This window comes from Littorina saxatilis, linkage group LG2 (assembly GCF_037325665.1).
Source record: "Littorina saxatilis isolate snail1 linkage group LG2, US_GU_Lsax_2.0, whole genome shotgun sequence".
In the NCBI taxonomy this organism is placed as follows: Eukaryota; Metazoa; Mollusca; class Gastropoda; order Littorinimorpha; family Littorinidae; genus Littorina; species Littorina saxatilis.
In genome coordinates, this window is record NC_090246.1 from 55,393,065 (window position 1) to 55,407,510 (window position 14,446).

General features: G+C 40.9%; 2 protein-coding genes across 2 annotated transcripts in view; one reads left to right on the forward strand and one right to left on the reverse strand.

Moving 5' to 3' along the window:
* Positions 1-1,260: 1,260 nt before the first annotated feature.
* LOC138959297 (organic cation transporter protein-like) overlaps positions 1,261-14,446 on the forward strand; it is a 42,959-nt gene continuing 29,773 nt past the window's right edge. The window contains exon 1 of the mRNA XM_070330713.1: positions 1,261-1,428. The gene's annotated coding sequence lies outside the window, so the exon portion shown is untranslated. The remainder of the gene's footprint in view (positions 1,429-14,446) is intronic.
* Positions 2,955-3,834, reverse strand: LOC138953531 (uncharacterized). Its single transcript, XM_070325370.1, has 2 exons — positions 3,689-3,834; positions 2,955-3,183 (listed from the first exon to the last, which is right to left on the reverse strand). The coding sequence occupies exons 1-2, from the start codon at positions 3,832-3,834 to the stop codon at positions 2,955-2,957; spliced, it is 375 nt and encodes a 124-aa protein (XP_070181471.1).

Below are 14,446 nucleotides of genomic sequence, written 5' to 3' on the forward strand. Positions count from 1 at the left end.
AAACAGCGTTCCCTCTTTTCTTTGGTTCGCTCCGGATCACTAAATTTTGTATCTGTGACAGTGCGGCCTCAATGTTGTAAACGTGCACATATGACTTCACCAAAAAGTGCTATCAAAACTCGTAGCACACACACACACATACACACACACACACCACCCATTGCACTTCGCTCATAGCGGTTACAAAGTATGTTTGAATACAGGCTGGACAGCCGTGTGAGAAGGGTACTTTGTACTCGGAGAGGCTGTGTAGCTCAGTCTTCGGGTTGCTTTGCGATGATAGGCCCCTGTAGCCGCGCTGAAGCTATATATAGCGATGGATGCTGCGGTTAACTCAGTGAATGGAGCCAAATCGAAAATAAAGCCAAACTAGCAAAACATTCAGTTTACATTTTGATCTTTTGAGTTTTTGTGTCTTTCGGATCCCGTTTTTTGTTTCATCGATCGTTTACTATTAATTTCCAATCAAGAATTTACGTCGCCATTACCGGACGCGATTTCCGGTGATGAAAAAAGCTTGACGTGATAATGTCGCGCGCGAAGAGATTCGAAGCAATTCCGTCTGTCAAAATTAAGGTTCTCACTGGAAAACGAGGACGTCCTAAAACTGTTCAGGTTGAACTTGACTCAAAGCGAAGACGGCATCACTGTGACAATGAAAGCCCGATGGACAATTTGGAATCAAAATCGCAGGCAGAAGAGACGTGTGGCTCTGACTGTGACTACGAAGAAGGGCTGAGTAGTAAGGAAGAGGTAAATTGATTCAGGTTTGTTTCTTTGTCCTCAAATGTTCTTTTGATTGCGTGTAATTCAATTTCCATAACTAGTTCATGACAAGCAGACAAAGTATCGTGCCGTGGGCTTGCAGTATCATGCATACGGACACGGAGGGTGGAAGGGGGGGGGATAGAAACTAACTTGTTCTCTGGCTTGGGGGGTGCGGGAAGCAGTTTACTTTAATCTTACACTGATTATCAGTGCTAAGTACACGGAAGAACTGACACGTAACACGGTTACCCAACCGCAACGGACAGGGAGGGACGCAGTTTTGCGCACAACAATCACCCCCACAATAACTCCGCCCACCAAGCCTAAGGCTAAGAGCCCCACTACACCAATCGCTGACGCCACCCCCAACCACAGGGACGTTGAGTGACACACACTTTATCCCCTAATGACACGAAGCAGCCAACCCATGAGCGGGAACTGTTACCCGCCAATAAGACCTCAGATCAACTCTGACGAAACTATCTACTTAAACACGCAGAGTCAACTACTTGCCAGTGGGAACGCTCAGTCTCCCCTATCACAGCTACTGTGATCAAAACCCTCCGAATTTGTGAGGTACACATACAACGAAACCCTCAATTACTGCATATGTTGTGTAAGGGTTCATCCTGGATTTCCATCTGCTAAACTACAGAGCTGGTAAGAGAAAATGAGCGGTCGGTTGAGCTAATGCCGTTGGCACAGGAGCAGTTATAAAGGCAATACAATCATAAACGAGTGCTGTCTTGCCATGACTTTCTTTATGAAGTTGTTGCTCTACATACATTTAGCTTGAGCGGTCTGAATTATGTAAATCACCCACATCAGTGTTTGCAAGCTCCTCGGGAACGAAATAATACAAGAAGGGTTTGAGAAGGAGTGTGTGAATAAGAGAGACACACAATTAAAAAAAAAATACTAAGGAAGCGATATCTGTGGATATTTATCTGTGAAACACCCATTCTAAATTGAGCGATGACATTTCTGTACACATTTTTCCATAAAATGTCCACATAACGTTCTTTTTCAAAACAGGCTTTATATTTTCCATACAGTGATAGGCGCTCACTCGAGTCCAAATGATTACGCCAATCATGACAGAAGGAACTGCAGAGCCTCTCCTTCCGTTCTGAAAAAAACACCCTCTCGTTTCCACATCCAAACATCCAAACTTGGTAAAATCCATTTTCACACAAAACTGCCTTTACATGCGTTACCCATGTGATACCACCTTTTTCGTGGAGGTTGAACAACATTTTGTATGCCTTCTTTGAATAAAAAATTGTCTGGCTGTCTCAATAACCGTAACCAATATTTAATCAACCTTGTGACTGTTGTCACCCAAAGAGGATACCTACCCAATTCACCATACACAACATCATTGGGAGTTTTATCTACTACGTGCAGAAACCGTTTACATGCAAATAAATGAACACGTTCCAATTGGTCATACTTTTCATAACCCCACATTTCGGCTCCATATGATAATATTTGCAATATTTGCGCATCAAATAACTTAAAAAATACATCAAATGAGTTACAACCCAGAGAGAGAGAGAGAGAGAGAGAGAGAGAGAGAGAGAGAGAGAGAGAGAGAGAGAGAGAGAGAGAGAGAGAGAGAGAGAGAGAGAGACTAATTTGCGGGCTGGTCGACTGACTGACTGATTGATCTTTGATACATATGGACAGAGGATTTAGTCACAACTTCCTGTCCGTTCTGCATCTCAAGCACATAACACATATTACAATGCGTCAGTTTTTAACAAAAGACATTAAGAATTAAAACCGCAAGTTGATAATTCTGTCTTGTGGTGATCACCATACTTTTGATATTGTTGTGTGAATTATCATGGAGTTTGTTTTACACCAGTCAAAGACCTCATAACATGGTGCCACTAGATGTGTATAGAAACGCGTCAGCAACAACAATGCTGTTAATTAAGTCACAATCAGATACATGTAAAGGCAGATCATAAGTGGTAATAGAGGAAAGAATGGGTTCTAACATAACATGTTTTTGAGGAATGTCAGTCATTTATGAAGACTTTTTGCTGTCTTTCGGAAAGATGCGACACGTTGAAGAATTTGCTACATATAGTGATGACCGTTTTAAGCAAAGCGTTGTGTTGTGTATGGTTGTGTACGGTTGTGTTGTGTTGTGTACGACTGTGTTGTGTATGGTTGTGCTACGTTGTGCATGGTTGTGTTGTGTTGTGATGTCTATGGTGGTGCTGTGTTGTGTGCGGCTGTGTTGTGTTGCGCTGTGGTGTGGTGTGGTGTGTTGTGTTGCGCTGTGGTGTGTTGCGCTGTGGTGTGGTGTGTTGTGTTGTGTTGTGGTGTGGTGTGGTGTGGTGTGGTGTGGTGTTGTGTTGTGGTGTGCTGTGCTGTGCGGTTGGTGTGTTGGGTTGGGTTGGGCTATGGTTGTGTGTGATTTTGTTCTATTGTGCTGTGTTGTGTTGTGTTGCGTCGTGCCGTGTTGTGTTGTGTTGTGTTGTGGTGTGTATAGTTGTGTTTTGCTGTGTTGAGGTGTGCATGGTTAAGTTACATTGTGTTGTGGTGTACATGGTTGTGTTGTGTTGTGTTGTGGTGTGCATGGTTGTGTGGTGGTGTGCATGCTTGTGTTGGGTTGTATTGTGGTGTGCATGCTTGTGTTGGGTTGTATTGTGGTGTGCATGGTTGTGTTGTGTTGTGTTGTGTTGTGGTGTGCATGGTTGTGTTGTGGTGTGCATGGTTGTGTGCATGGTTGTGTTATGTGTTGTTGTAGTGAGTGCATGTTAGTGTTGTGTTGTTTTGTGGTCTGCATAGTTGTGTTGTGTTGTGTGTTGTGTTGTGGTGTGGTGTGTGGTGTGGTGTGGTGTTCTGTTGTGTTGGGTTGTGTAGGGTTGGGTTGTGTTGTTTTGGGTTGTGTTGGGTTGTGTACGATTGTGCTGTGTTGTGTACGGTTATGTTGTGTATGTCTGTTTTTCTATTGTAAGGTGTTTTGTCATGTTGTGAGGTGTTGGGTTGTGTTGGGTTGTGCTGAGAGAGGTACGGGTGTGTTGCGTTGTGTTGTGTTGTGGTGTGCATGGTTGTGCTGTGTTGTGGTGTGGTGTGGTGTTGTTTTCGATTGTGTACGGTGTATGTTTGTGTTGTGCTGGATTAGGTGAAGTTGTTTAGGGGTGTGCTACGTTGTTTATGGTTGTGTTGTGTTGAGTACGGTCGTGTTGTGTTGTGCATGGCTGTGTTGTGTACGGTTGTGCTGTGTAGTGCATGGCTGTGCTACGGTGGTGTTGTGTTGTATAATATTATAAAATGAAGTCTTATATCGCGCGCGTATCTCCAGACTCGGATTCAAGGCGCAGGGATCTATTTATGCCGTGTGAGATGGATTTTTTTTTACACAATACATCACGCATTCACATCGACCAGCAGATCGCAGCCATTTCGGCGCATATCCTACTTTTCACGGCCTATTGTATATGGGTGTTTTGTGTACGGTTTTTAATTTATTTGACTATTCAGGACCAACAAAACAGTGTTTCCTTTCTGAGCTGCGTAGGTAGCGTCCGTATTTGGAACTACAGTTGAACAACCTTTATGTATTCAATTAAATGAAAAATGTATCAACTAATTATTTATTTTGCTATAACATAACTTTGTGTTCTGTTATGTGGTTTCTCTCTCTCATTCAGAAAAAAAATTTGCATGCTTTCTTCATTGTTTTCGAAAATTACACATCGATTTGTCTCTTTGTCTCTTTCCTCTGTTTTGTTGCATCGGTTCCGGATTACTTTTTTGTATGTGCAAAGTTTTGTATGGCCAAGTTCTCCTTCCCTTGTTAAGAGGCTAAGCCTCACTAAAAAAATATTGTGAATTATGTCTGTCTGTCTATCTGTCTGACTAACTGTCTATATGACTGTCTCTCTGTTTGTCAGTCTGTCTGTCTGGCTGTCTGGCTGTCTGGCTGTCTAGCTGGCTCCCTGTCTGGCTGTCGATGCGTCCGTCCGTCCGTCCGTCCGTCCGTCCGTCCGTCCGTCCGTCTGTCTGTCTGTCTGTCTGTCTGTCTGTTTCTCTGTTTCTCTATCGTGTTTTCTTTGTACATCATTTGGAATAATGGTGGAGTTACAAAAGTGACCTTGACCATAATGATCGCCTGAACTTAACGCGAATGTTTAGTCAATCCCTTGAGAGTTCGTTCTGGAAAGGTTCAACTATTGTAAAGACCATCGGATACACAGCAAATGTATCCGTGTTTGTATAATGAAAAAATCCTAAAGCAAATAGATTGCCAACGTTCCGAACTTTAGAATGTAACAAAATATAGAAAGGTCAGTTTTTGGAAAATTGAATTCTTGGCCATGAAACCCACGTCACATTGACTGATATTCGACCCAGCGGTTTTTAAAGCGTACAGACACACAAACAGTTGCTATACCGAAAATATATTAAACTGCAACATGCCTGTATTATAAGAGTTTGTCTGGTCGTCAACTTGACAAACCGCTGAGCCGAAGATCAATCATTGTAACGTTTTGTTTTATCAATAATTGAACGTTCCAATGCCGACCTTGAGTGTTATTTTGATTGTAGAATAAAAAGCCGAACTCATTTGTGTATTCCTAAGCATGTGGACTATGAAAAGTATCCAATTTTACATACTTCTAAACGACGAACGGACAAGAAGAAAAGGGGACAAAGTAATATAATAAATATAGACAAACCAGAATGAAAGCAGACGTAAACACGAGGACCGACTTAGCAACAGAATAGTAAAGAACCCCATTCTTCCCCAAGCTCTTTGCATTGCGTGGTGCTCAGTAACATTTGTCACACAACTTGCTGTTTGCTTTTAATCGCACATGTGGTGTGCAGCTCAAGTTGTGTCTTCCGCGTGTGAAGTTTCACAAGTGGGCCTAGTTGGACAAAGCTAAGTAGATGGGGAGTACGATTTTACGATCCTGAAGGATATGCGCAGAGACTGTCAAGTGCTTTTACAAGAACCAGTCGGTCCGACCGAGTCAAGGTGTGATTTTCGCGTTATTCTCAGTTCACAACTCCTTGCAAAAACTCTCAAAGAAAAGTGACATCGCATGAGTTGGAAAGATAATAGGAAAGAATTGAGACCTCAGAATAGGGTCCTTTTAATTAGAGACGATAAATCAAAGCACAAAGAATATAGTCCTTACGGCAGGGCAATAACCCCTTGAAAAATACCTCGGAAAATGTTTTAATGGTTTTGGGTAGTTTAACTCCTGATGTTTACAAATCCGCAGGATGACATCTTTAAATCCTTGGGCAAATTGAGAAAAAATTAATTATAGGAAAATTAGCAAATGTTGATTTTTTTGGTTTAGACACAAAAGGCATTCCATAGAAAAAAGGGCTAGAATGGCGTCATAACTTCATGACGTCGGAAAAACGTAATGAGTAATATGACGACACGTACAGTATGGCCTGTAGTGTTGTCCGTGTCCGTACTTGAGCTCCTCTTCCAAGACAAAAAACAAAGGCATTTGACGTGTTTCATTCTGCTGAGTGGAAACAATTTGCACATGAGTGTGTATGGAATTACATCCAGGCTGAGAAGATATGAAACCTGTGTTATTCGTGGACTTGCGATTAGTGCGTATGGTGTTCCAAAGCACAGGTTTCACTGTCGAAGATAAAACTTGTAAATTGATCTTACAAAATGGCGGGCGATGATCAAAGAACATCGTGAGAGACTAGTTTTCTCCGATTTGATTGCTTACCAGACGATAGAGCTATTGTAGATGGAAGCTTATGCCATCTGGTGACAGCTGTTCATGAACCAGTGTGTTCGTAGGAGTGCTTGATTTCTCTGCAGAAGATCCATGCGTGAAAATCGGTGAAGTCTTTCAGCAAATGTTGCAGTTTGTAAGCGAGTGCTACAGGTGCAAAATCTCAAACAACATATCACGTGAGAGATATGAAACCTGGCTAACTAGAACCTCCAAGCACCAGTCCACATAAATCAAAAACTACCGCCCACATCAGCCCATTGCTGAACGTGCATCTGAAAAGTTGAGGCGGCACTGTCACGCCCTCATTTTTCAACCAAATTGGTTGAAAATTTGGTCAAGTAATCTTCGACGAAGCCCGGACTTCGGTATTGCATTTCAGCTTGGTGGCTTAAAAATTAATTAATGACTTTGGTCATTAAAAATCTGAACATTGTAAAAAAAATATTGTTTTTATAAAACGATCCAAATTTACGTTCATCTTATTCTCCATCATTTGCTGATTCCAAAAACATATAAATATGTTATATTTGGATTAACAACAAGCTCTGAAAATTAAATATATAAAAATTATTATCAATTTTTTTTTCGAAATCAATTTAAAAACACTTTCATCTTATTCCTTGTCGGTTCCTGATTCCAAAAACGTATACATATGATATGTTTGGATTAAAAACACGCTCACAAAGTTAAAACGAAGAGAGGTACAGACAAGTCGCGTAAGGCGAAAATACAATATTTAGTCAAGTAGCTGTCGAACTCACAGAATGAAACTGAACGCAATGCCATTTTTCAGCAAGACCGTATACTCGTAGCATCGTCAGTCCACCGCTCATGGCAAAGGCAGTGAAAGTGACAAGAAGAGCGGGGTAGTAGTTGCGCTAAGAAGGATAGCACGCTTTTCTGTACCTCTCTTTGTTTTAACTTTCTGAGCGTGTTTTTAATCCAAACATATCATATCTATATGTTTTTGGAATCAGGAACCGACAAGGAATAAGATGAAATTGTTTTTAAATTGATTTCGAAAAAAAAATTGATAATAATTTTGATATATTTAATTTTCAGAGCTTGTTTTTAATCCGAATATAACATATTTATATGTTTTTGGAATCAGCAAATGATGGAGAATAAGATAAACGTAAATTTGGATCGTTTTATAAATTTTTATTTTTTTTTACAATTTTCAGATTTTTAATGACCAAAGTCATTAATTAATTTTTAAGCCACCAAGCTGAAATGCAATACCGAAGTCCGGGCTTCGTCGAAGATTACTTGACCAAAATTTCAACCAATTTGGTTGAAAAATGAGGGCGTGACAGTGCCGCCTCAACTTTCACGAAAAGCCGGATATGACGTCATCAAAGACATTTATCAAAAAAATGAAAAAAACGTTCAGGGATTTCATACCCAGGAACTCTCATGTCAAATTTCATAAAGATCGGTCCAGTAGTTTAGTCTGAATCGCTCTACACACACACACACACACACACACACACACACGCACAGACAGACACACATACACCACGACCCTCGTTTCGATTCCCCCTCGATGTTAAAATATTTAGTCAAAACTTGACTAAATATAAAAAGCGTGCTATCCTTCTCAGCGCAACGAATACCCCGCTCTTCTTGTCAATTCCACTGGCACTGCCTTTGCCACGGGCGGTGGAGCGACGATGCTACGAGTATCAACCACGGTCTTGCTGTGTTGCGTTGCGTTCAGTTTCATTCTGTGAGTTCGACAGCTACTTGACTATTGTATTTTCGCCTTACGCGACTTGTTTTTGTGTTTGCTCTGAGCGCGCGTCTATCTGAGTGTATGTAGTAATGTGTTTTAATCAATTGGTTCTGTTTCGCCTTGTTCGTACTTCTCCAAAGTTTTGCTCACTGTGCGTGTGTGTGCGTGCCCGCGCGCTTGCGCGTTTGTATGTCTTGTAATGTTTGTAAGCCGCTTTAATGTAATAAAGCGGCTTGTATGTCTTGTAATGTTTGTAAGCCGCTTTAATGTAATAAAGGCTTTTAGGTTTCACTCTGTCTGTTTGTGTGCTTGATAGTTTGTTTCTCTGTTTGTTTCTCTGTCTACGGATTAGAGTTTTTATCTCTGGTACTCAGGGGTCAATTGAACTCCAATGTGGTGAATAGCTTGGCTTACGATGGCATAGTGTGTGTTTTACTGAACAAATCCTGTGGGTTTGTTGTTTTGTTTTTTGTGAGTAAAACCCCCTCCCCAAATTTGATTTCGTACGGTGAAAAGATAAGAAAATCTTCCAAGCCATTTGGTCGTTTCAATGACGCAAACTAGTTATAACAAAAACTAAAACCCATCTGCCTACTTTTTTATGACGTGTAGAATAGACCTCCGCACCGCATATCTACACTATGTTGTATTCCAACCATCCAGTTTGGCACTGACAAACATATCTGACTGCCCTGCCCAACTGACCATCGAGTGCGATCCAGAGCAGCTGAATAATAGTGACTATCCACAATAAACAGATTTTCTGTTCATAACCTCTGTAAAATTACCCCTATTTTAAGACTCCATCCTTTTTAATACCTTGTTTTTTCAGACTTTCTGTTCATAACCTCTGTAAAATTACCCCCATTTTAAGACTCCCTCCTTTTTAATACCTTGTTTTTTCAGATGTTTGGAGGTCTAAAAATGGGGGTTCCACTGTAGCAGCAAGCATGGCTCTGGTAATTACTTTGCTTGGTCAGTTGATCAAACAATCTGTTCGACCGGGTAAATCATAAACTGTTCAAGGAAGATAGATAACTCGGCTGAAGAAAAGACTACCAGTTACAGCACACCAAAACTCCTATTCAACCTCCATCACCTCTCCCCTTCACATTTTTAGACAAGGAGGGTGTGTGGGGGGGTGAGAGGGGAGGAATGGGAGGTAGCTAGTTACAGTGAAGACACACTTGCGCCAACCCGGCAAAATTATGAAAAGTTCATGATGACCTTGGTTATCAAGACAGAAAATTATTAACAAGTGAAACACAAAAGACAAAACAAGCAAGAGAGATCATAGCGTGAGAGAGAGAGACAGAACAAGAACAAGAACAAATCTGTAATTATTGTCTAAGGCCACAGCCCCTTACAATAGTGGGCAATAGTATCTGCACTGTTATAAATTATAGTCACGCAAACAATAATTCAACAAATACATTAAAATCCTGATGACATGTCACTGAACCAGATTAATAAGGGTTCGTCTCTTCTGGAACACGAAGAACACAAATCTGCTGAAGAGAGAGAGAGAGAGAGAGAGAGAGAGAGAGAGAGAGAGAGAGAGAGAGAGAGAGAGAGAGAGAGAGAGAGAGAGAGAGAGAGAGAGAGAGAGAGAGAGAGAGAGAGAGAGAGAGAGAGAGAGAGAGAGAGACTACATGGCTTGCTGTGTCGTACCAGATTTACACGAGTTGTTTTGGGTTTTGACTAAATGTTTTAACATAGAGGGGGAATCGAGTCGAAGGTCGTGGTGTGTGTGTGTGTGCGTGTGTGTGTGTGTGTGTCTGTGTGTGTGTGTGTGTGTGTGTGTGTGTGTGTGTGTGTGTGTGTGTGCGTGTGTGTGTGTAGAGCGATTCAGACTAAACTACTGGACCGATCTTTATGAAATTTGACATGCGAGTTCCTGGGAATGATATCCCCGGACGTTTTTGTCTTTTTTTCGATAAATACCTTTGATGACGTCATATCCGGCTTTTTGTAAAAGTTGAGGCGGCACTGTCACACCCTCATTTTTCAATCAAATTGATTGAAATTTTGGCAAAGCAATCTTGGACTTTGGTATTGCATTTCAGCTTGGTGGCTTAAAAACTAATGAATAAGTTTGGTCATTAAAAATCGAAAACTTGTAATTAAAATTATTTTTTATTAAACGATCCAAACATAATATTATCTTATTCTTCGTCATTTTCTGATTCCAAAAACATATACATATGTAGCCTATATTTGGATTACAAACAAGCTCTGAAAATTAAAAATATGAAAATTATTATTAAAATTAATTTTCCGAAATCGATTTAAAAACAATTTCATCTTATTCCTTGTCGGTTCCTGATTCCAAAAACATATAGATATGATATGTTTGGATTAAAAACAAACTCAGTAAGATAAAAAAAAAAATAGACATACAGAAAAGCGTGTTATCCTGCTCAGCGCGACCACTACCGCACTATTCTGCATGGCTTGTCGATTTCACTGCCTTTGCCACGAGCGGTGGACTGACAAAACGACGAGTATGTGGTCTTGGCGAAAAAAGCAGTGTGTTCAGTTTCATTCTGTGAGTTCGACAGCTTGACTAAATGTTGTTATTTCGCCTTACGCGACTTGTTTAACCTTTGGTTTTAAAAAGTGGCTCCAAAATTGTATCCCTTTTTATAAAGAATGTTTTTCGAAAATAAACGTTTTCTTTTAAAATCCCATACACCTAACGCTTTTGGATCGAGACACTGGGTCCTAACCCAAACCAACTAAAATTATATTGCGTTGAAAAGAACTGACACTTTTTAACAAACTTGTATCATAATCACTCTTACCCACCCCGTCATCCTCCCCTCGTCCTCACTTTTACCAGCCTTTTAGCGTATCATCAACTCATGTCCCTAAAAGGAACATTTCCAGTGAGGACGTTAGGGACCTCTAGCTAGTTTGGCGACGCCGATAGCGCCACTAAAGAGGTCTGTCTTGCTTCTCTGACCAGCCGCGGGCAATAAACCTGCAGTGAATGCTCCTTTCTACAAGCACACACAAACACACACACATACACGTCTCTCTCGCTCCCATGGGGTCGCCTTCACGCGGCGGGAGCGTTTAAACAGAGTTACCCCACCCCTTTACTTCTCTTCTTTTGTCTTATTTCTGCCTTACCAGTCCTTTCACCTATATTTCCTTCCAAGAAAACTCTCCCTACTATTCCCTGCAGTTTTCCAATTCTTTTCTTGTTGTCTTATTTCTACCTGACTGGATCCATCACCTTTATTTCACTTACCAAAAGTCTTCTTTTCCACATCCTTATTTCTCTGCACCCCGCATGTCGTAAGAGGCGACTAACGGATTCTGTTTCTCCTTTTACCCTGGTTAAGTGGTTCTTGTATAGAATATAGTCAATGTTTGTAAAGATTTTAGTCAAGCAGTATGTAAAAAATGTTTAGTCCTTTGTACTGGAAACTTGCATTCTCCCAGTAAGGTCATATAGTGTACTACGTTGCAAGCCCCTGGAGCAATTTTTTGATTAGTGCTTTTGTGAACAAGAAACAATTAACAAGTGGCTCTATCCCATCTCCCCCCTTTCCCCTACCCCATCTCCCCCCTTTCCCTCGTCGCGATATAACCTTCGTGGTTGAAAACGACGTTAAACACCAAATAAAGAAAAAGAACGTCTCTCTCTTTCTCTCTCTGCTCTCACGCTGGAACAAAATAGATAAAACACTGTATCTATGACTGACGTAGGAATGCTTCCAGCTTTAAAGGCCAACATCCAAAAGAATTTTTCTCCTGGAGCGACCCAAACTTGAACCCGTCGCTAGTCTTGCATGTCTGTTTACTTCGTGCTGCACGCAAAAATCGAGCGACTTCCTTGCCGCGTGGATTCACGAAGCTATTTTATTCTCGTGACTGAAAACACTGCAGTGCGACAGTTTTTGACGAGCCGCAGGAGCGGCGACTCATATGGTCTCGGCTCGAAAGCTGTCTGTGGAGGCTGCGTGCTATAATTAGCTGACCTGCTGCGCGAGCAGTCACTGCAGAGTTTTGAGATAACTTTGTAACACGTTTTATTTTATGCTCCTCAAGAATACAACTTTGGGCAACGTGCCACGTAAAACTACACGCAACAAGGATTCAGTAGGTACCAAACATGCCTTGGTCAGAAGTAGAATGTAAATGAATCTTTATTTATAAATAATTAGGCTACTTCAAACGACAGCCACAGCCACGGTTGGGTTCACGGCATCAAACCGATGCGACTCTCCGTCATATCATACACGTAATCTATCAAATAGATGACTAATAAACATGTAAACTACATGTATACGTCTATCGTCGGACATAAGAAAGGAGAGCTTCCCCCGGGCCTGTGCATGTGTTGTTCGTTGTGCGTGTGTAAATGTACACAACAAACTGACGACAAAACTGAGACAGACCTCTTTCGCTTCAGTCTTGCAGAATTTAAAGCTGTGGTCTATTTATGACTTTCCGGGGGCTACGAGGTTGAAAAATAGGGATACAATCATGTGCAGAATTCTGTACAGCAAACGCTACCCGAAACCCCACCTATACGGCGTGTATGACCTTGATAGCTTCAGTCAACGCTTGAATTTTGCAGGGATAACATCCGGTTTGCTCTCTCAAGACTGATCATATTTTATCTTCAAGAGAGATCAAGGGGAAAAAATAAACGCCCCGGCGAAGATTCGAACTCTCGACCTCGAGACTTCGTGTCTCATGTCCTAACCACAAGGCTACTGCGCCAATTGAGAAAAAGAAGGAAAAACATTGATATGAATTCATGTTATGTTATTCTTGAAGCAGCATGATTTATATATCTATCCGCCCATTGTTCAGAAGTGAATACATGTATAACTATTTCTTAGATGTCTGGTTTCAACTGCACAGAGCTTTGGAGAGATTCAATTACTGTTCTTGTCATTTTATTGCATGTTGTAAATAGAGATATCGCAGCTATTTGCATGGCGCGAATGTAGTGTAGCATGACGGTGTAAACATGTACTGCGATTCCGTAAAACATGTTTGCAAATAAAGGCAAATTTTAATGTCAATTTTGACGTTTTTGCAACGCATGAATGGTAATTCAAGCGTAGAATGATATAAAATTATCAATTTGTTATCTTTCACAACACTGGTGAAGTGGCCTAGCGGTTAAGACATCGGCCCCGACATTTCGAGGCCCCGAGGCCTTGAGTTCGAATCCCTGCCAAGTCGTTTATTTTTTTCTGCTCGTTTCTTCTGGACAATTATGCTCAGCTCTGCGAGAGCAAACCGGATGTTACCACTGCAAAATTCAAGCGTTGACTGAAGCTCTCAAGGTCATGCACGCCGTATAGGTGGGGTTTCGGGTAGTGTTTGCTGTACAGAAATCTGCACATGATTTTGTCCCTATTTTCAACCTCGTAGCCCCGGAAAGTCTTAATAGACCACAGCTTTAAAGACGAATACAGGTAAATCGTGCATTATACTAACTGTTTGGTAAAAGTATCAAACGTTTCTTTTTATAAATAAGTGGCAGGCTTACAGGAATACAAAGAGGCGCAAGTTGAAAGTAATGGATATATCTCTGGAAGATGCCATCAGTCCAAGTTGTCAAATGAAATCAAAGATGACAGAAACAGAAGTTTTCCATACAAATGTTGGTGTTTCAAAGGAAGTTGGCATTCTTTCAGATAATGATATAGACGAGGTGGCTGTTTGTTATGAAGTTTCAACAAGCCAACATTCAAATGATTTTACTTCATGTACAGATTTTTTCAATTCAGCACTTTATAACTGTCATTATGAACTTGGAATCAGAGAGATACCGTCTTTCCATTGTCATTCATGCCATAGATTTTTGTTTCAGAATCAATGTTTCACATTGCGTTCACAAGAGAGCATGCGAAGTTTCCGACAGTCTTTAGGATTTGTAAAAAAGGCCGTGTTTTGCTGTACATGCAGAAACTACCTGTCAAAAGGGAAAGTGCCTAACAGATTGCAACAACATTCCTATTTTAAGCTCAGCCACACGCCGACATGGAAGTTCAATGGTACTTTCAAACTTTTTCTTCTCTTCGTCGTATTTGATTTCTTTCTATTTCATAAGTCGAGTGCATATGATTTCGGCTCGTGTTCATCGTGAGATGGACTTAGTTTCTTGTATTCTGTGGGTTCGACAGATTAACTAAATGTTGTAATTTCGCCTTACGCGACTTGTTCTCTCTCT

Excerpts from the sequence above, each read along its gene's own strand:
- LOC138953531 (XM_070325370.1), bottom strand. The coding sequence starts at position 3,834 with ATGCACACCACAACACAACACAACGCAACACACCCGTACCTCTCTCAG. Across the intron at positions 3,184-3,688 it reads GTACACAACACAGCACAATC|CCCAACCCAACCCAACACAC; the intron begins GTACACAACCCA and ends ACACAACCATAG.